At 41.7% G+C, this 20,572-nt stretch overlaps 1 protein-coding gene across 3 annotated transcripts in view; it reads right to left on the reverse strand.

Annotated features, from left to right (window-relative positions):
• The window catches only part of PTPRU (protein tyrosine phosphatase receptor type U), a 231,435-nt gene that overhangs the window by 96,342 nt on the left and 114,521 nt on the right, over window positions 1–20,572 (reverse strand). For all 3 annotated transcript variants that reach the window (XM_082245604.1, XM_082245606.1, XM_082245605.1), the window contains exons 4-6: window positions 11,877–11,958; window positions 11,328–11,443; window positions 5,685–5,859 (exon numbers count right to left, since the gene is read on the reverse strand). In XM_082245604.1, the coding sequence (XP_082101730.1) occupies window positions 5,685–5,859; window positions 11,328–11,443; window positions 11,877–11,958 (373 nt within the window). The remainder of the gene's footprint in view (window positions 1–5,684; window positions 5,860–11,327; window positions 11,444–11,876; window positions 11,959–20,572) is intronic.

Below are 20,572 nucleotides of genomic sequence, written 5' to 3' on the forward strand. Positions count from 1 at the left end.
AACTGACCCAGAATAGGACTGGACTATCAAATAGATACACAGGTTGGAATACAATACTTCACTATGCAACAATACCTTGTTACCTTCTTGAATAGTAGTCCTTCTGGGTGACACAATGGAACAACGCACAAGATTGTAATTAACCAAACTTAGTTTACTATGTATCAAATTGAATAGGGGAGATACAATACAATACAATACAAGTCCATAAAAGGTTATTTAAAACAGCTTTAAAAAGGTAAAAGAATACCCCCACACTCCTCCTGCATTAAGGCTAGACACAGTACCAGGTAGGTGGGCCTATCTGAGTCCCTCCCCCAGAGTTCTCTTCTTTCTTGTTGATCTTCGCTAGCAAGGTTATTGAATAGAGCTCATTTGTAATCCAGATTAGGAATAAAGATCAAGAAAGAAAAAACAACGAGCTGTTAGTTGTCACCGCAGGGTGTCTGCGTAACTGAGCAATAACTTCTGCGAGAGAGATAAGCCTCTGGCGACTCCTTTACAGACCTTATTGTTTGTCTATGAGTCTCCTGAGAGAGTATGGTGATAAACCCCGGGGTTTTATCACCTCCTGCTGCGCTACCGCTATCTGTAGATAAAACTGTCTCTTCAGCAGATAAAGTCAGTTATTGGGCATGTGCCCTCTCACCAACAGAAGTTTCTCCTTCGCGCGCTTCCACTGCGGTCTCAGTCCTTTGGCTATATGCCAGCCGCGCGGGGTCCTTCTGGCGGATGACTTCCGGTCTCGGCAAACAGCAGTATGACCTCCAGGAATGTACCTCGTGCTTGAGATGGGACGGTTCCACGTCGTCCCTCCAGGCTAAAAGGCTCTGGCCCAATATCCAGTGTCAGTCCTTCACTCTCGCTCGCTGGTTCCTCAGAGTCCAGCGCAGAAAGGCCCCCCCCCCCTTCGCGCGCTTCTCTCTTCCTTTAAATAACCTCCCCCATAGTGCCGTGCGGTGCAGCCGTGCACCCTGGATCTTGCAAAGCAGCCTGGGAGATGTAGTTTCTTCATCTTGTGAAAAGGAAGTCACAGCCCGGGAAATTCCATGCAGCTACCACTAGAGGGAGCCTAGTTCCTGGATCTTGCAAAGCAGCCTGGGAGATGTAGTTTCTTCATCTTGTGAAAAGGAAGTCACAGCCCGGGAAATTCCATGCAGCTACCACTAGAGGGAGCCTAGTTCCTTCCCACATATCAAACAGTGTCTTTAGGCATGTTTAACCCCGCTACATTACATTTAGGTTTGTTAGTGTCTACAATGAGAAGACAATGCTATATAGCTCATGTACCAAAAAAGCTTGGAAATCTAATCTTGGCCACACACTGTTCGTTTTTTTTCTGTTCTGCCAGTGGACTGAATTAAAAAACTATCAGATTCTTCCATCCACACAAACCTCATTTGTGTGGATGGAGTAATCCCCACTACCTGGACATTGTTACCTGAGAACTGCATTGGCTACTCTAGAATATACCCCTGCAAGTGCAGCCCCTGCAGGTGCAGCCGCTGATTGAGTCTTTCAGCGTATCCCTTCAATAGAAAACGATCCAATGATTGACTTGATAGGGATTTTATCCAGTCCCTGCTGAACCAATCCGTTTTTTGGCCAGTCTAAGGGTGAATTTAACTCCAGCCAATACATTTTTTTTTTTTTTAAATAGATTATGGAAAGATAAGAAACTCTTCGATGAGCATATCAGACGAATTAACTTCCACTTTTTTTTTTTGCATGGTAGTCTCATATCAAAAACACGAAAATCGTTTGTTCTGTTATCTTACGAGAAAAATGTTTGTGCTTGTCCCTTCGGATATTTTCACATGAGCTCTCGAATATTGTGTACCAATGAATAGATTATCGAACGATCGCTCCAAATGCATTTTTTTTTATTCTTCGGCCAATTTTCTCATCGTGTGTACTAGGCATTAGAGTGTGTTCTGTATGTAACATTTTTTGCAGCACATTCCTTTTCCTGAAACTTTACCTGCCTATTCCTGGAAAAAAAAGCAGATTCACTGGATAGGTGACTTCTCTAATGCAGAGACTTACCATTCAACCTCTGACGGCCCATTTGCCTGTCAGAGCTACTTCTAGAATTCCTGTGTAAGTCTCTGGTCAGCCTGGATTAGAACTTACATTGCGCTAACTCGCTTCAGCACTTGGGAATGGCAATTAGCCATGCAGGCACACAGCACTGAATTGTGCAAAGAAGGAGAAAGAATCACATTCTAGCCCATACATTATAGTATATAAGTTCTCACATGGCTAGGTGGCTGGGGGAACGCAGGGTTGGCTATCTAGCAAATCTGTTTCTTTGCTCTAAATGTGAAAAGTACATGTTTACTTACATTTTTATCATTCCTAACCTTTACTGTGTTGTAATGGGCCACTGAATTCTATATATCTTATAGCTCTGTATGCTATTGATTGTACAGAACAAGGCAGTTGAAATCATCCAACGTCAGTGCACAAGAGAAGCAGTGCATTTAGTAGAGACTGCTGGTACTATTTTGGTCCACATGACAACTAAATCAATGAAAATCATATATACTTCAGCATAGAAAGCTTAACATATATTACAAATATATTACAAATAAACCATATGAAAAGTATCAGTATACCTGATGTGTGTGTATATATATATATATATATATATATATATATATATATATATATATATATATATACACACACACACACACACACACATATTCATACATAAGCTCACAAAAGTGAGTACACCCCTAACATTTTTGTAAATATTTTATTATATCTTTTCATGTGACAACACTGAAGAAATTACACTTTGCTACAATGTAAAATAGTGAGTGTACAGCTTGTATAACAGTGTAAATTTGCTGTCCCCTCAACTCAACACATAGCCATTAATATCTAAACCGCTGGCAACAAAGGTGAGTACACTCCTAAGTGAAAGTGTCCAAATTGGGCCCAATTAGCCATTTTCCCTCCCCGGGGTCATGTGACTCATTAGTGTTACAAGGTCTCAGGTGGGAATGGGGAGCAAGTGTGTAAAATTTGGTGTTAGTGCTCTCACTCTCTCATACTGGTCAATGGAAGTTTAACATGGCACCTCATGGCAAAGAACACACAGCCATTAATGTCTGAGCCACTGGCAACAAAAGAGAGTACACCCCTAATTGAAAATGTCCAAATTGTCCTTAAAGTGTCAATATTTTGTGTGGCCACCATTATTTTACAGCACTGCCTTAACCCTCTTGGGAATGTAGTTCACCAGAGCTTCACAGGTTGGCACTGGAGTCCTCTTCCACTCCTCTATGATGACATTACAGAGCTGGAGGATTTTAGAGACCTTGCGCTCCTCCACCTTCCGTTTGAGGATGCCCCACAGATGCTCAATAGGGTTTAGGTCTGGAGACATGTTTGGCCAGTCCATCACCTTTACCCTCAGCTTCTTTAGCAAGGCAGTGGTTGTCTTGGAGGTGTGTTTGGGGTCGTTATCATGTTGGAATACTGCCCTGCTGCCTAGTCTCTGAAGGGAGGGGATCATGCTCTGCTTCAGTATGTCGCAGTACATGTTGGCATTCATGGTTCCCTCAATGAACTGTAGCTCCCCAGTGCTAGCAGCACTCATGCAGCCCCAGACCATGACACTTCCACCACAATGCTTGACTGTAGGCAAGACACACTTGTCTTTGTACTCCTCACCTGGTTGCCGCCACACATGCTTGACACCATTTGAACCAAATAAGTTTATCTTGGTCTCATCAGACCACAGGACATGGTTCCAGTAATCCATGTCCTTAGTCTGCTTGTCTTCAGCAAACTGTTTGTGGGCTTTCTTGTGCACAATCTTTAGAAGAGGCTTCCTTCTGGGATGATGCCATGCAGACCAATTTTATGCAGGGTATGGTCTGAGCACTGACAGGCTTAACCCCCCCCCCCTCCCCCACCCCTTCAGCATATGCAGCAATGCTGGCAGCATTCATATGTCTATTTCCCAAAGACAACGTCTAGATATGCAACTGGGCACTAGCGCTCAACCTCTTTGGCCGACCATGGCGAGGCCTGTTCTGAGTGGAACCTGTCCTGTAAAACTGCTGTATGGTCTTGGCCACTGTGCTGCAGCTCAGTTTCAGGGTCTTGGCAATCTTCTTATAGTCTAGACCAGGGGTCTCCAAATATTTTAAACAAAGGGCCAGTTTATTATCCTTCAGACTTTAGGAGGGCCGGATTGTGGCCAACATGGGCAGTAAATGTCCCAAGCTCCGCATCAATGAGAATAAATATGGCCTCAGGTTTGGTGGTCAATAGGAGAAAGGAGCAGTGCCCCTATTAGTAGGGGGAATAGTATCCCATCATTGGTATCGGTGGAAGAATTATAAAAATAGTGCCTCATATCAGTGGGAGGAATAGTCCCCCGAGGGCCAGATAAAGACTAGCAAAGGGCCACATCTGGCCCTCGGGCCACAGTTTGGAAACCCCTGGTCTAGACCATCTTTATGTAGAGCAACTATTCTTTTTTTCAGATCCTCAGAGAGTTCTTTGCCATGAGGTGCCATGTTGAACTTCCAGTGACCAGTTTGATAGAGTGAGAGCAATAACACCAAATTTAACACATCTGCTCCCCATTCCCACCTGAGACCTTGTAACACTAATGAGTCACATGACACCGGGGAGGGAAAATGGCTAATTAGGCCCAATTTGGACACTTTCACTTAGGGGTGTACTCACTTTTGTTGCCAGAGGTTTAGATATTAATGGCTATGTGTTGAGTTGAGGGGACAGCAAATTTACACTGTTATACAAGCTGTACACTCACTACTTTACATTGTAGCAAAGTGTAATTTCTTCAGTGTTGTCTCATGAAAAGATATAATACAATATTTACAAAAATGTGAGCGGTGTACTCACTTTTGTGAGATACTGTGTGTGTGTGTGTATATATATATATATATATATATATATATATATATATATATATATATATATATTTTTTTTTTTTGGGGGGGGGAGGTTTGGTTCTTTTTTGGTTTCTTTTTTTAAGGAGAATGTATACTTTGCTCCTATCTTTTTAAGATAATTGAAACACTTACTACACTGTACTTTTAAAAATATTTTTATGATTTTTTTTTCACTGAAAAAGCATCTGCAGTTGGTTACTACAGACAATGACAAAAATCCTAAAGTATATCTTGGGTCAAATCTTTTTTTTTTTCCATCTTGGCTAGAAAAGAAAAAGCCATCTGTGCCCCATTGGGGAAATTTCCAATACTTCTCTATTCCTGTTCTGGTGACAAGTAAAATTTTTGGATTTTCTCTCAGTGACAATGGCCACCAGGATATCTAGAGAGAGTGAATTTACATAACAGACAGCAAAGAAAATTGAACAGGGGTTCTCACTACTCTATCTGAAACTGAATATTAAACATTTTGGCTTAAATTACAATTTATTAGATGAATTTTCAAAAATAAGAACAACACCAGTCTCTACAACAGAGCAAAATTGAGAAAAAGAAAAGAAAGGAAACGGAGGCAAGCATATACATACATTTTTTTTCAAAGGCATCTACAGACATCTAATTGCTCAGTTTCCATGTAGAGCCAGTTTGATACATGAAGCCCACTGCCGTGTGCACTACATTTAAAGTCACCGTATGTTAGGTACATAGCAGCATACATGCAAATCTGACCTGGACAACTCTCACCTTTCACTACGAGCTCAGCAAAGTTAGACACTCCAGCCCCATAAATGGAGCGGCTCACACAGCGGTACAGGTCCTGATCCTCACGCCCAGCTTCGAGGAGCTGGAAGGAGGCCAGCAGTCGCCAGTGGCTGGTATGCTGGATTATCCCTGCTGAGATAATTCCTCCATTTTGCCTCTATAAATCAAACAATAAATGCAACCACTTAGAAACAAGTTTAAGGTGAAACTCCAACTTTGCTTGAAAAAACACAAAAACAAATCCCCACAAGTAAATTCAAAAGTTTACTGCAGATTCCTGCTAACCTTGCCCTCCTATTTTTGAGATATGTAATTCCAGTGTCCTAGATAAATGTGAGTGCTAAGTGAGAAGTTCTGCCAATAATAATAAAATAATCAGCCTTAGTATTGCAATAAGAAGCACTGCAAGTAACCCACTACCCCCATCCTCCTTTAGATGTATAGCCCCTTTGCAAGTGCTTCATTAAAGATTAAAGCTACACTTCAGGAGTACAGCTAAAACACTTATGAAAGTCATTTAATCTGCCAAAGGATTTGTATTTCTATCCATCCTGTTCTGAGATTTACACAGCTGTGTCACACAACAAGCCTGGCAAAGCAGATTTTACTCTGCAGCATTTAAAGCAGAACTACCCTGCATCTGATCACTACATGCCAAAAATGCTATTTAATTATTTTATAATATTCAAAGCAAATTCATCTCTCCGTGTCTCTATGCTTTATTTTGCTGAGAAATCGCTTTGAAAGACACCCCCTGGCCATGTCCATCTTGAGTAAGGGCAGATGATTCATGTAGCATTGATGCCCTGGATTCCATCTGCCCTTAGCTCAGGCATGCAGGCAGGAGGGTGTTCTTAGCTGAGAAAACTCCTCCTGAAGGCTCCTGGGATGTATGACATAATTTGCCTATCCATGGAAACCAGGAAGTAACTGAAGAAATGTAATAAAGGTTTAAAACAAGTAAATATGATATACTTTCCTATCTATTTACTTATGCTAGCAGGATAGCGATTAAAAACAGTCAACGTTGCTTCAGAGAGTGAAGTTTTGCTTTAGGTAACTCTTACAGGTCTTACTGTTCTCCAGTCTGTGACTGGACAAAGAAAGGAAAAGCAGCAAATTGGTGAGCATACTGTCACTGATCTCTACTCCTATCAGCATGTATCTTGTGAGCACTGCAGCACAACTGAGTGTCTCTTTGTGCTGCTTCTCCCATTCCCTGTACCTAAAATAAGTATTTTTTATCTGTCTAGAGTTTCGTTTTAAACTATTAGGCCCCTTTCGCGCTATCCGTCCGTCGGATGGATTCCGTTTTTCTCAGCGGGGGATCAAGCCGCCGAACCCCTGCTGAGCAGCAGGAGGACAGCTGTGTCTCCACGCTGTGTGCGGAGACACAGCTGTCAGTTCCCCATGCATCTCTATGGGGGAAATTGGATGGGAACAGACCGTTGGTCCGTTCTCATCCGATCCCATCCGATCCGCTGGACGGATAGAAAATAGGGTTTCCATCCGTCCAGATTTGACGGATCGGGTCGGATATCAGCGGACATGTCTCCACTGACATCCGATGCCCCATAGGAATGCATGGGGGGACCGTTCAGATCCGCCAAAAAAACGGACAGGCGGATCTGAACGGTCCGCCTGTGTGAAAGGGGCCTTAAAGAAAAACCTAACTTAGGCTCTAGGGGGCACAAGGAGGACCACAAGTTGCCTGCATTTCAGCTGGTTACTTTTAACATAGGACATTACTAGCAATGTCTCTAATCTGATCTTAAACTATGTGCAGACTTCTAGAAGTCTTTAGCCCATTAGACAATGCAAATTTGGGAGCTTTGAGTACTGAGACACATACTTTAGATACAGTGTGTGTAGAAAAGAATCATTCCCCTTTAAAATAATCACATTTTGTTGCTTTGCAGCCTGAAATGAAGACAGACACAATTTTTGTTTTATCCAACTGTATGCAATAACATCCAAGTGAAAGCTATAACACTAACATGTCAGCAAAAAAAAAGTCAAAAGCAGAATCACTGTTGGAAAAAGGATCACGCCCATACTAAAAATAACATGTAAACTCAATCAGGTGTAGCTAATCACCTTCGCAATGGCACACAAAGCCATTTGACTTTTAACTGTGATTAGCTGTGGTCATTTTGATTAGCTCAGAATGAAACAAGCTTTCCTGGAGCATTTTAGTCCCTAGTAGTGCAACTGAAGCAAACAATCAAATGAGTGGCAAGGCACTGCCAAAAGATCTCCATGAAAAAGTTGTGGACAGGCACAAATCAGGAGAAGGATACAAACAATTCAAAGGCAATGCGTAGAAGCACAGTGAAGTCTTTTATTAAGAAGTAGAAGGTATTAGATACAACACAGAACCTACTATTACGGTGCTACATGGTTGATCCCCTGTTGCTACCTGAGGGTGGCCATCTCTCAGTACAGACTGCCGGTCTGAGAGGTTTCCCCCAACACCTGGAAGCTCTTTTTTGGTTTGGTTTTATGATTATGACTACTCCTTGCAATACAATACTCTTTTGCTTCTGGGGTTCTGCTTTGAAGGACGTGGGGTACACAATTGTTTGGTACAAACTTTTTGATAATTGCATTACTGCATGGCTGTGCTCACCCTGCTGATATATGACCGTATGCACTGTTTCTTTTTCATGTTCTGTTGGTTGGTTGGTTTGTTTTTTTTGTACTGTTATTTTGTATGAAAACTTTTTCTAATAAAAATGATCTGATTAAAAAAAAAAGATACAACACAGAAACTCCCTGGATCAGGACATTTCTCCAAACTGGATGAATGAGCCAGGAGGAAACTGATCAAAGAGGCTACTAAGAGGCCTAAAGCAACTCTGAAGCAGTTAGAGTAATATAATACATGGATTGGTCATTGTGTGCATGTGACAATATCACAAATTCTCCACAAAGTGACTTGTATGGGACGGTTGCAAGAAAAAAGCCACTCCTCAAGAAAGGCCGCATGCAGTCACTACTGAGCTTTGCCAAAACGCACCTTGAAGATTCTGAGGCCACATGGAAAAAAGTGTTATGGCCAAAAGAGACTAAAATTGAATTATTTGGCCTCAACACCAAAAGATATGTCTGGCAGAAATCCATCCAAATAACACAATTCCTACAGTAAAGCATGGAGGTGGTAATATCCTGTTATGGGGGTGTTCCTCTGCAGCAGGGACTGGAGCACTTGTCAGATTAGAAGGAAAAATGGATGGGGGGAAAATACTGTCAAATTCTTGAGGAAAATCTGCTTCCCTCCACAGAAAGTTGTCAATGGGAAGGTGGTTTACCTTCCAACATAACAATGACCCAAAAACACACTGCAAAAATTACCACACAATGATAAAGGAGACAAAGGTGAATGGCCTTTGCGTGGCCGAGTCAGAGCCCAGACTTAAACCCCTTTGAAAATCTATGTAATGGCTTGAAGACTGGAGTTCACAAATGGTCACCATCAAATTTACCTGAACTTGAGCAGTTCTATAAAGAAGAGTGGGCAAATGTTGCAAAGTGCTATGATGAAGGCGTAAAGACGAAACGCGTCAGCATTTGTCATGTTGTCACCGCTATCCATGCTTGAATAAAGAATTTTACTTGGAAGAAGCCCTTTCGTGTGCCGACTTTATTCATATTACATTTGGTTTGGATGTTCAGCCTGAGCACCGACACTTAGCTCTTTATCTCCTCACAGTGCAGTGGAGCTAGGGTGAGTTGTTGTAAAATGTTGCAAAGTCTAGATGCGCAAAGTTAGTAGAGACATATCCCAACAAACTAAAGGCTGTAATTATAGCAAAAGGTGGTTCAACAAAATAGTGACAGGGGGGGGGGGGGTTTCCAACTCCCTGAGTAAATACAGCTAGATAAAACAAAAATTGTATCTGTCTTCTTTTTAGGCTGCAAAGAAACAAAATGTGATTACTTGCCGACCGCGCACGACTATATACGGCGGCAGTCAGTCCCTCCTGGGCAAAGCGACGTACCAGTACGTTGCTCGCCCACGAGCCTCTTGGGGGCGAGCGCACGCCGCCGGAGGCGCGCTCCCGCCCCCGCTCGTTCCCTGACATCCCCGCACGAGTGACCGGCGGCTCCGATGTCTGCCGGTCACTCGCGATCTCCCGCTGGAGAGGGAGAAAGGCAGGCGGCTAATGTAAACAAAGCCGCCTGTCATTCTCCCTAGTGTAACTGCAGAGACGATACGATCCTGCTATGTAGGATCGTATGTCTCTGTGGTTACATCACAAGCTACGCCCCTTGACAGTTAGAATCACGCCCATAGGGACACACTTAACTCCTTGATCACTAATAAAGTTAACCCCTTCCCTGCCAGTGTCATTTTTACAGTAACAGTGCATATGTATAGCACTGATTACTGTAGTAATGTAACTGGTACCCCCAAAAGTGTCAAAAATGTTAGTCAGGGGTCCGATCTGTCAGCCGCAATGTCGCAATCCCGCAAAAAAAAAAAAAATCACAGATCGCCGCCATTACAAGTTAGAAAAAATAACAATAAAAATGACATAAATCTTTCCCTTAGTTAGTAAACGCAATAACTTTTGCGCAAACCAATCCAAAAACGCTTATTGCGATTATTTTACAAAAAATATGTAGCAAAAAACAAATTTGCCTAAAATGTTAAAAAAATTAGATTTTTACATTTTTTGGGGGGAATTTCATATAAAAAAATGTGAAAAATATTGTTATTTTTTTAAAATTGTCGCTCTTTTTTTGTTTATAGCGCAAAAAGTAAAAATCGCACAGGTGATCAAATACCACAAAAAAAAGCTCTGTTTGTGGGGAAAAAAAGGACATCAATTTAGTTTGGGTACAGTGTCATACGGCCACACAATTGTCCGTTAAATTCAGGCAGTGCCAAATCGCAAAATAGGCCCTGGTCTTTGAGCAGCCAAATCCTTCAGGGCTTAAGTGGTTAATGGGGATGATTCTTTTCTATCTCCACTGTACATGTCAGTTTCTTGCCAGTTTTAAGAATTAATAGTCAGCTACAGATTGAAACAGGAAAGTCATTTTTAATAGCATTAAATTACAAAAAGGCTTGTGTAGCAATTATATGTTCCATCAATTTCATTAGAAGTGTAGTTTCCTTTAAAGAGCCTCATATTTGTGACTGAATTAGACTAATGTCTGCCACAAACAATTCACCCGCGTACATATTGCAACAATGTTATAATTACATTACTTTTGAATGAATAGGAATATTTGGTTTATGAATGAAATAAGTGCTGAACACTTCTGCACGGAGTCAACTCATCTCCCGGGAGAATTCTAGTCACTAATTACACCAAGTTACACTATCAGGACGCACTATCATTTGTTCAAGTTGTTGTCATAGAAACCTTATACCGCCTTTATCTCCAGGACTTTGTGTTCATCTGCATCACACTGAAAAGTCTAACTTGCAAGTGAATAAGCACAATGAGGTAGTCATGCTGAGAAATTGTGTCACTGATACAATAACTCTGCCCATCTTCTAAGCATATGCCAATCTGAGCATAGCTCTCTCTAGTTGGTTCCATACATCCCTATTCAGATATCCGTCCTTCCCATACTATATTCATCCCAGACTTCAGGAGACAGAGAAAATACCTGCAATAAGAAGGTCTCTCCTTCATTCGCCCTGCCAGCAGCAGGACACTGGAATGTGGCATTCTGCCCAGCGTTCACTTCCACCTCACCCAGGCGGGAGAAGTGTGGGGCCTGGGCTGCAAACAAAGGGAGGAGAGATGATCAAAAGCATGGAAATTGCTACAACAGCTGCTTATTCAATAAGGAATACAAGGGGCAGTGTCCATGTACAAAGTGCCATAACCCATAGCAAGCAATCAGACCTGACTACGGAAAACTGAAAGCAATAAAAACAAAGACACTGCATACAGCTAAAATGGTAAAAATACATTTTTCTTTTCTGACATTTCAGCTTTTGTTCTGCAATACAGCATTTTAAAGCTTGTTTATATTTTTCCTTATCCACCAAAAGGGATCAATTTCACAATACATTTGCATTCTCTGTCAGTGTGCTACAGAAAGCTGAACACTGATTGGCTTCCAAGGGTTACTGCACTTTGCTCCTCATCTTTTCCATTGGTACTGCTTCGCTGAAAAGGTTGGAATGCTTGTTGGGTAATATATACTCACCACAGGGGTAACTTAGCAGTAGAATATCATCCAATGCAATGAATCCTTGGGGAGTTCCAGACACCTCTGCTTCAAACAATACCTAAGATAAAAGAAAAAAAATGACATGAATACAGTAGGACAAAAATCATAGAATGGCTAGGAGCTGTGCTATAACCATCCAATTAAGACTGAATCCAAACTTTTACACTGAAGAGACCCTGTCATGTAATAAAGTCGTTTCAGCAAAAGCACATTCCTGTAAATTAGGGACTGCTTCATAGGCGTGCGCACAGGGTGTGCCGGGTGTGCCTGGGCACACCCTAATCACCTAGGGCACATTAGCATTATCGCTCTGTTTGCCAGTGAGGAGATGGGAAAGATCTCCCTCGGACCTGCTCTGCCATAAGAGAAGTGCCACACACTTCTATTTCACTTTGCCAGCAGGGAGAGTAATGTACCGGGGCCATATACATGTAGGCAAACACATGCATGTGTATTTAAACTTTGGGGTGCACACCCTAATGAAATAGGCTGCGCACACCTATTGACTGCTTACTGACACATCATGGAGTGTCACAATCTCCATGGTCCTTCACTGGTTCTTCCTGCTGACCTCTATGGTATTATACCTCCCCAATTGACATTGAGGTAAGTAGGAGGAACTAGTAGGAGTGGCAGAGGACCATGAAGATTGGCGCTACTGGAAGTGCCGGTTTCCCTGCAAACTTTAGGGGACCAGATCTCTGCTACAGAACAGGTGATCATTGTAAAGTGCTGAAAAGGTAAGTTTTACGTTTCTTTTTTTACAGTGATTGTACACATTTACATAAAAAAAAAAAAAAGAAACACGCCATACATACCTGCTCTGTGCAATGGTTTTGCACAGAGCAGCCCTGATCCTCCTCTTCTGGGATCCCCCACCAGCACTCCTGGCTTCCCCCCACGCCGAGTGCCCCCAGTGCAAGCTGCTCGTGCTGCATCTAGATGTCCATAGCCAGCCACACAGAGCGCAGCTCAGCCCCACCGCCTCCTGGCTGTGTCTGAGTCAGTGAGGAGGGAGAGAGCCACTGTTCTTGCGCACATTGTTGGATTGAGATTGGGCTCAGGTAAGTGTAGGGGGGGGTGCACTCAGAAGGTTTTTTTACCTTAATGCAGATAATGCATTAAGGTAAAAACAAAAAAAAAAAACAGACTTTAGAAACACTTTAAAAGGTATTTGCTTTGGTGAGTACTGCTGATCTTCTTGATAACGTTGTTGATGCTGTCTGTTCTCTACTCTGTAATAGTAAACTGATCACACAAAAGCAGGGTATACATGGGCAGCAGGTTGAATAAGAAAAAAAAACTGACAGATCCCACATCAACACAAGAGATGGGAATGCAGAGATTTCCCCTGCCATGCTATTGAATTCTGACAGGAGGAGCTCCCCCTTCCCCTATTAGAATACATAGATCAGCGCTGCAGCCATTGGCTGCAAATGCTGATCAAATGCTGGTTATTAATCAGGACCATTCGACAGACACAGTTCCTGCCGAAGCAGGCATTTTTTGGCCTGTGTATACCAGCCTTAAGTATGGCAGCCGATCAATGCTAGTGTGATGAGTTTATGTCCTCTGGCATTCTGCAGTTAGATACAGGCCTTCTAATCCAACATCAAAGCCTGACCTCACAACTGTACTCCTGGAAGATTGGTCAAACATTTCCATAGACACATTCCTAAACCTTTTTGATAGCCTTCCCAGAAGCGTTGAAGCTGTTATAGCTGCAAAGAGTGGGCCAAATCAATATTGAACCCAATGGACTAAGACTGGGATTCCATTATAGTTCATGTGCATGTAAAGGCAGACGTCTCAATACTTTTGACAATATCGTGTATATTGTAAAAGCATTTACAAATCATCATGAGACAGTAACAATCTTATTTGCTTTGACAGCTACTTGTAGAAATGATACACCCAGGTACAGAAAATCCACATGCACAGTGCCGCGACAAAGTCACCCAGTGCCCATGCGCCTCTGTGCCCCTTTTTCTTCCCCTATCCCTTGTCCTGGCCCTGTACATGCATTGTCTGTTCATTATACCTATTCGCTTTAAAAAGAAAAGCAGAGATGCACAAACATCGTATGTCCAAGAGATTATGGGCAAAAAATCCCACTTTAAATATCCTGCTTACAGCCTGACTACACTTTTCTGAAATCTTCCTTCAACAATTAGGACTTAATGCAACAATCTATGGGATTTATATCCAATCTGGCATACCCTGGCACTAAATAGCTGTGGGTAAAAGAAAATTGCACAACCTAATTGTAATATACAGTATGTGGTCAGCATTAAACAAATAACATTCAAGATGGCTCAATCTGCAGATGCTTACCAATGTCTAGGTTGCCTAATGCTGGTCATATATGTTAAAAAAAACAATAAAAAAATTGAAGCTCCCTCCTAGGTAGGTGCTAGTGAGAGTATAGTTTTGAGCTCTGTCTGCTTACCAGAGGGGCTGCAGGTAAATCTATATTGTTCTCTGCCTACCAGAGAGCAGGATCTGTTAGTGAGGTCTGCTCAATGTGCTCAGTATGCGATTCATTCAGTCTGGATAGTGTTTCACGCTGGTCCAATAGGGAGGCATGTTGAACAATGGGAGGAAACCTGAAAAATGGGTGCATAGACTTTGATACAGTCCTGATGATTGGCAGAGGGCAGGTCGCCTCATTGCATGCTGGGATACTGTATAAAAAGCCAGGATCACATGTACTCGAGGTCTCTCATTGGAGAGCGGAGTCCTGGAGGGAGGGGGCAGCTGCTTCCTCCTCTGTAGAGGTGGCATGCAGGCACAGGAAGTTGTCCTGAGGGTTGGAGGAGCAGTAGAGAGGTGATGAACCCAGATGGAAAGCTGATTGAGAGGGGAGACACTGGAGATCCTGTGGCTGCAGTATCATGAGTACAGGGACTCGAGCCAAGGGGCCTGACCTGAGGGGGGCCACCCCTGCTCATAGGATAGTCAGTGGACGGGTATCAGCAGAAAGAGGATGCAAGGGATAGTGTCCTAAAGATAAGATATTAGATTGTTCACCAAGTTGTCTTGAAGGAAAACAAGAGACTTAATCCCTATTCATCTGAAGTGGCAGGATGAATTAATAGCCTGGGTGTTCCATACCTAAACGTGATGTAGAGAAGATAGAAGTCCTCAAATACAGTGAATAGTTAAATTGGAGTATCCCACTATTTTCTTCTCCTATCCCCATTATAAAATAAACAACAAAATACCCTGGACTGATTACTGGAAAGACAGCCAAGAGGAATGTAAGAAAATTGCATTGCTTATAGCTGTGTGCTATATTATAGCTCTGTGCTAACTAGGGGGACCCGCAGACTGAATATCTAGCAGTCCTAACGGGTGCAGGGCTACAAAAAAAAAAAAAAAAAAAACGAAAAAAAAAAAAACAATTGCTCAGTGAAAAGATAGATTTAGTGAAATTCGGCTGGATTTTTCCACCAGGGTCCATTGTTCTTTTTTCAATATTAACAGTTATTCATTGATCAAAATTATTGTTTAATGCAATAGACTTTCAAAGGTTTGATCTCCCTTTGAATTGATAGATATGTTTAACAGTCAGTGTTACAAGTAAATTCTGCATAAAAGTCTGTTGAGATAACAACATTATTAGCCAAAACCTGGCCTCTTACAATAAAAGTGGCATAATACTGAAAAAGCATTATTAACTATGTAGCTGATAAGTGACAGTAATATTTCTGTTTTCAGCAGAACAAAAGGCAGCCACTGAACAGCGTACTTTAACGGTAAGTAAAATAACCACTTTACAAGCTGAATCACATTTGTGAAGACACAAGGAAATGAAGAGAAAATTTCCCTTCATACACAAAACAATATATCAGCCTTGAAGACACTACATAGCACATCCAGGAACTGCACTTGAGAGGACCAGAGGCCTCCTGCACTTTAAAAAGATAATGTGTTCGCATAACATGTTTATACAAGTTAGATCTAACCTTGTATGACAGCATCCTATTCTCTGATGCACAGATTCTCCTACTCTGTATATGCTTAGAGCAGCCTCAAGCTACAACATTTTACCGTATTTTCATGTTGATATATGTACACTTCACTTTAAACATGCTTATGTTGATGTAATATTTTAATGTTTCTGTACGTTGTAAAATCCTCAATAAAAACCTATTGAAATTAAAAAGATAATGTGAGAATTGGTGAGCATTTATTTGTCAGGAGGTAAAAAGGGTGCCTACTCTACGAGAAATCTTTATTATTACAGTTTGTGACTGTTTGGTGTATTTAAAGGATAGTAGTTAATTATACATTGAGAAAATCTATTTATTTATTTCTTATTATAGAATGATTAGATCCTCTGTCAGGTTCTTATGCAACTGCAAACCCTGAAGAACAAGGTGTCATTAGGACAGGGCTTAGTGAGAAACCTTCCTAATAGTAATATAGGAACCCCACTTAAATGTCAACACCTTCTAAAAGTAGCTATAATTATTGTTCATTTCATAAATCCTTAACACAAAGAAAAAAGGATCTGTATTTTCAGCAATGTGGCTGTAATCATCAAACCTCATTGGGCTCAGCCAAAATTAACTGTCTACGTTTTTGGAAAAAAAAGGTACCTTGAACCTAAGATTTTGCTTTGTGAATTAAGTCTTTAATCAGTTATACAAAACCATACTACAATAATTTTGCTAAACTGTTCTCAATGCTGATTTATACAAATAAGGTTTTATACAGTTTTTTATCCATGTAATGAAGTGCAAACGTTCTATAAGGATACCATAGTCTTGTGCACATGGGGTGCTGGATGTGCTGGCACACCCCAATCATGCAGCACTGATTCCCTCTGCTACTGACACCAACCTCTGCCCTATTGACACATCCACTGTTCTACTGACACCTTCCACTGCTCTACTGACACCAACCTCTGCCCTATTGACACATCCACTGCTCTACTGACACCATCCGCTGCTCTACTGACACCATCCACTGCTCTACTGACACCTTCCACTGCTCTACTGACACCAACCTCTGCCCTATTGACACATCCACTGCTCTACTGACACCATCCGCTGCTCTACTGACACCATCCACTGCTCTACTGACACCTTCCACTGCTCTACTGACACCAACCTCTGCCCTATTGACACATCCACTGCTCTACTGACACCATCCGCTGCTCTACTGACACCATCCGCTGCTCTACTGACACCTTCCACTGCTCTACTGGCACCTTCCACTGCTGTACTGACACCAACCTCTGCCCTATTGACACATCCACTGCTCTACTGACACTGTCCACTGCACTTCTGACACTAACATCAGTCCTATTGACACCATCCACTGCTCTACTAACACTGTTCACTGCTCAACTGGCACCAACCTCTGCCCTATTGACACATCCAGTGCTCTACTGACACCATCCACTGCTCTACTGACACCTTCCACTGCTCTACTGACACAAACCTCTGCCCTATTGACACATCCACTGCTCTACTGACACCATCCGCTGCTCTACTGACACCTTCCACTGCTCTACTGTCACCATCCACTGCTCTACTGACACCAACCTCTTCCCTATTGACACATCCACTGCTCTACTAACACTGTTCACTGCTCAACTGGCACCAATTTCTGCCCTATTGACACATCCACTGCTCCACTGACACCTTCCACTGTTCTACTGACACCATTCAGTGTTCTACTGACACCAACATCTGTCCTATTGACACCATCCACTGCTCTACTAACACTGTTCACTGCTCAACTGGCACCAATTTCTGTCCTATTGACACATCCACTGCTCTACTGACACCATCCACTGCTCTACTAACACTGTTCACTACTCAGCTGGCATCAATTTCTGCCCTATTGACACATCCAGTGCTCTACTGACACCAACCACTGCTCTACTGACATCTTCCGCTGCTCTACTGACACTGTCCACTGCACTACTGACACTAACATCTGTCCTATTGACACATCTACTGCTCTACTGACACCAACCTCTGCCCTATTGACACATCCACTACTCTACTGACTGACATCATCCACTGCTCTACTGACTGACACCATCCACTGTTCTACTGACACCAACCTCTGCCTATTGACACATCCCCTGCTCAACTGACACTGTCCACTGCTCTACTGACACTTTTCACTGCTCAGCTGGCACCAATTCCTGCCCTATTGACACATCCACTGCACTACTGACACCACCCACTGCCCTACTCACTTAGCCTCTGGAAAATTTACCCCCCTTTATGAACAGACCATTTTTTGCTATAGGGCACTGCATTAATTTAACTGACAATTTCACAGTCATGCAACGCTGTACATGAATGAAAAATGTATATAACTTTTTTTCACACAAAAAGACCTTTGTTTTGGTGTTATTTGATCACCACTGGGTTATTTAATTTTTGCGCTATAAACAAAAAAAAAAACAACATTTTTGTAAAAAACAAAATTTTTGTTTTTACTTTCTGCTATAAAACATACCCAATAAAAAAAATGTAAAAAATAAAATGTCTTCATAAATTTAGGCCAATATGTCCTTTGCTACATATTTTCTTGTAAAAAAAAAAAAAAATTCCAATAAGCATATATTGATTGGTTGGTGCAAAAGTTATTGCGTCTACAAACTATGGTATACATACAGGAAATGGTATTTCTTTTATTTTTTATAATAGTAATGGTGACGATCAGCAACTTACAGCGGGACTGTGATATTTCCGCGGACAGTCTAAAAACTAACTGACACTGACTGACACTTTGTGGAAACCAGTGACACTAATACAGTGATCAGTGCTAAAAATTGCACTGTCACTGTACTAATGGCACTGGCTGTGAAGTTGTTAAACATCTAGGGTAATTAAAGGGTTAAATGTGTGCCTAACCAGTGTTTGTGTGGGTACGGTGAGGTTTTTTTACTAAGATTTTATTCCCTGGTTAGCAGGAAAACAAAATCTACCATATCCCTGCTGACAGGACGGAGCTCTGCACTGTATACATATGCAGAGTTCTGTCCTGTGTCTCTCCTCAGCGATCAGCGGGTGCCAGTGGTCATCCATTGGTCGGAACCCGCTGAGCGGCTTCTGCTACAACTAATCAAAGCTGAAGCGGTGCACCCTATGCAGGAGTGCAGATTCACATATATACCGTATACATAATTCTGCACAGAACAGCCACCCTATAGCAGTAAATCTGCTATAGGGCTATTGTGAACTGGCTACTGACACTGTCTACTGCTCTACTGCCACCAACCTTTGCCCTATTGACACGTCCACAGCCATACTGACTGACACCATCCACTGCTCTACTGACACCGTCCACTGCTCCACTGACACCATTTTACATTTATTGATAAGATTGTGCGTGTGTGTATACTGCATAAACACACGTTTGAGCTTTGGGGTGCACACCCTAATGCAATAGGCTGCGCACACCTGAGTGATACGGAAACCTTTTGTAGAAGTTGCTTGTTTTATTTAGCTATATTCATCCCTCTATGGCACTTACCTTTCTTTCCCTGATACAACCTGTCCACACAACTGTCTGTACAACCTGTCCACACAACTCACTGGTCTCCGTACAGTACAGTACAGTACAGGGGACAGGATAAACCTCTTGCCTCTGACTACTCTACTATAGTGGCACTAAAGGTAAAATTCTTACCAGTAACTTAAGAGAGCAATGCTCTTAGAATATTAGCTGTGATTGAATAGCTTCTAATCCAGCTTTTTTCAACCAGGGTGCCGTGGCACCCTGGTGTGCCTTGGCAAAATACCTAAAAAATTGCAACAAATTAAAACAGGTTTTTACATTGCAGCATTACAATCCTGGGCACCATGTGGGTCCAGCCACTGGCATCCTGACAACCCATGACATCACTGGTTGATCAGGAGAATGACAGGAGCTTGCATAGAATCCTAGTTTACTCCTCCTCTTCCCCTCTCCATCAGCACTGGGGTCACATAAGAAAGTAGAAGAAGAGAAACTAAGGGGGAAAAGAAACTCTAGAATACTAATTAGCAGAGATGTATAGTAACTAAGTAGAACTACTTCACCACTGTACTTAAGTACCGAAAGGCGGTATCTGTACTTTCCTAGAGTAGAATTTTTTTCTCCTACTTCCACTTTTACTTCACTACATTTTTTCAATGATTTCAATACTTCTACTCCGATATTTTTTTTTTGTGCTGCATAGTTACTCGTTACTATTATAAAAATTACCACTGCCAGAACAGTAGATGGCAGGTTTCATGAAGCTCAAAACATGTGTATTATCAGCGCATACGAAAATAAATGCAACTGTATGTATAAATAAAAGCTGCATTTGAAATAATAAAAAACAATATGATGTTCAAACTTTTGACTTCTTTCTTTAATAACTACATAACACAGTACTTGTACTTTTACTTTCAGTACTTGAGTAGCAATTTTTTTTTTCAAAACTACTGGTACTTTTACTTTCACTACTTGAGTAGCAAATTTTTTTAAAAAACGACTTGCAATACTTAAGTACAAAAAATGTTGAATACTTTAGTACTTCTACTCAAGTCACTTTTTGATCAAACACTTCCACTTCTACTCAAGTCACTTTTTGATCGAGCACTTGTACTTTTACTCAAGTATGGGTTTCGAGTACTTTATACAACTCTGCTAATCAGTACCAGTTTGCAATA

Source organism: Pelophylax lessonae (assembly GCF_965119305.1).
Source record: "Pelophylax lessonae genome assembly, chromosome: 2".
NCBI lineage: Eukaryota > Metazoa > Chordata > Amphibia > Anura > Ranidae > Pelophylax > Pelophylax lessonae.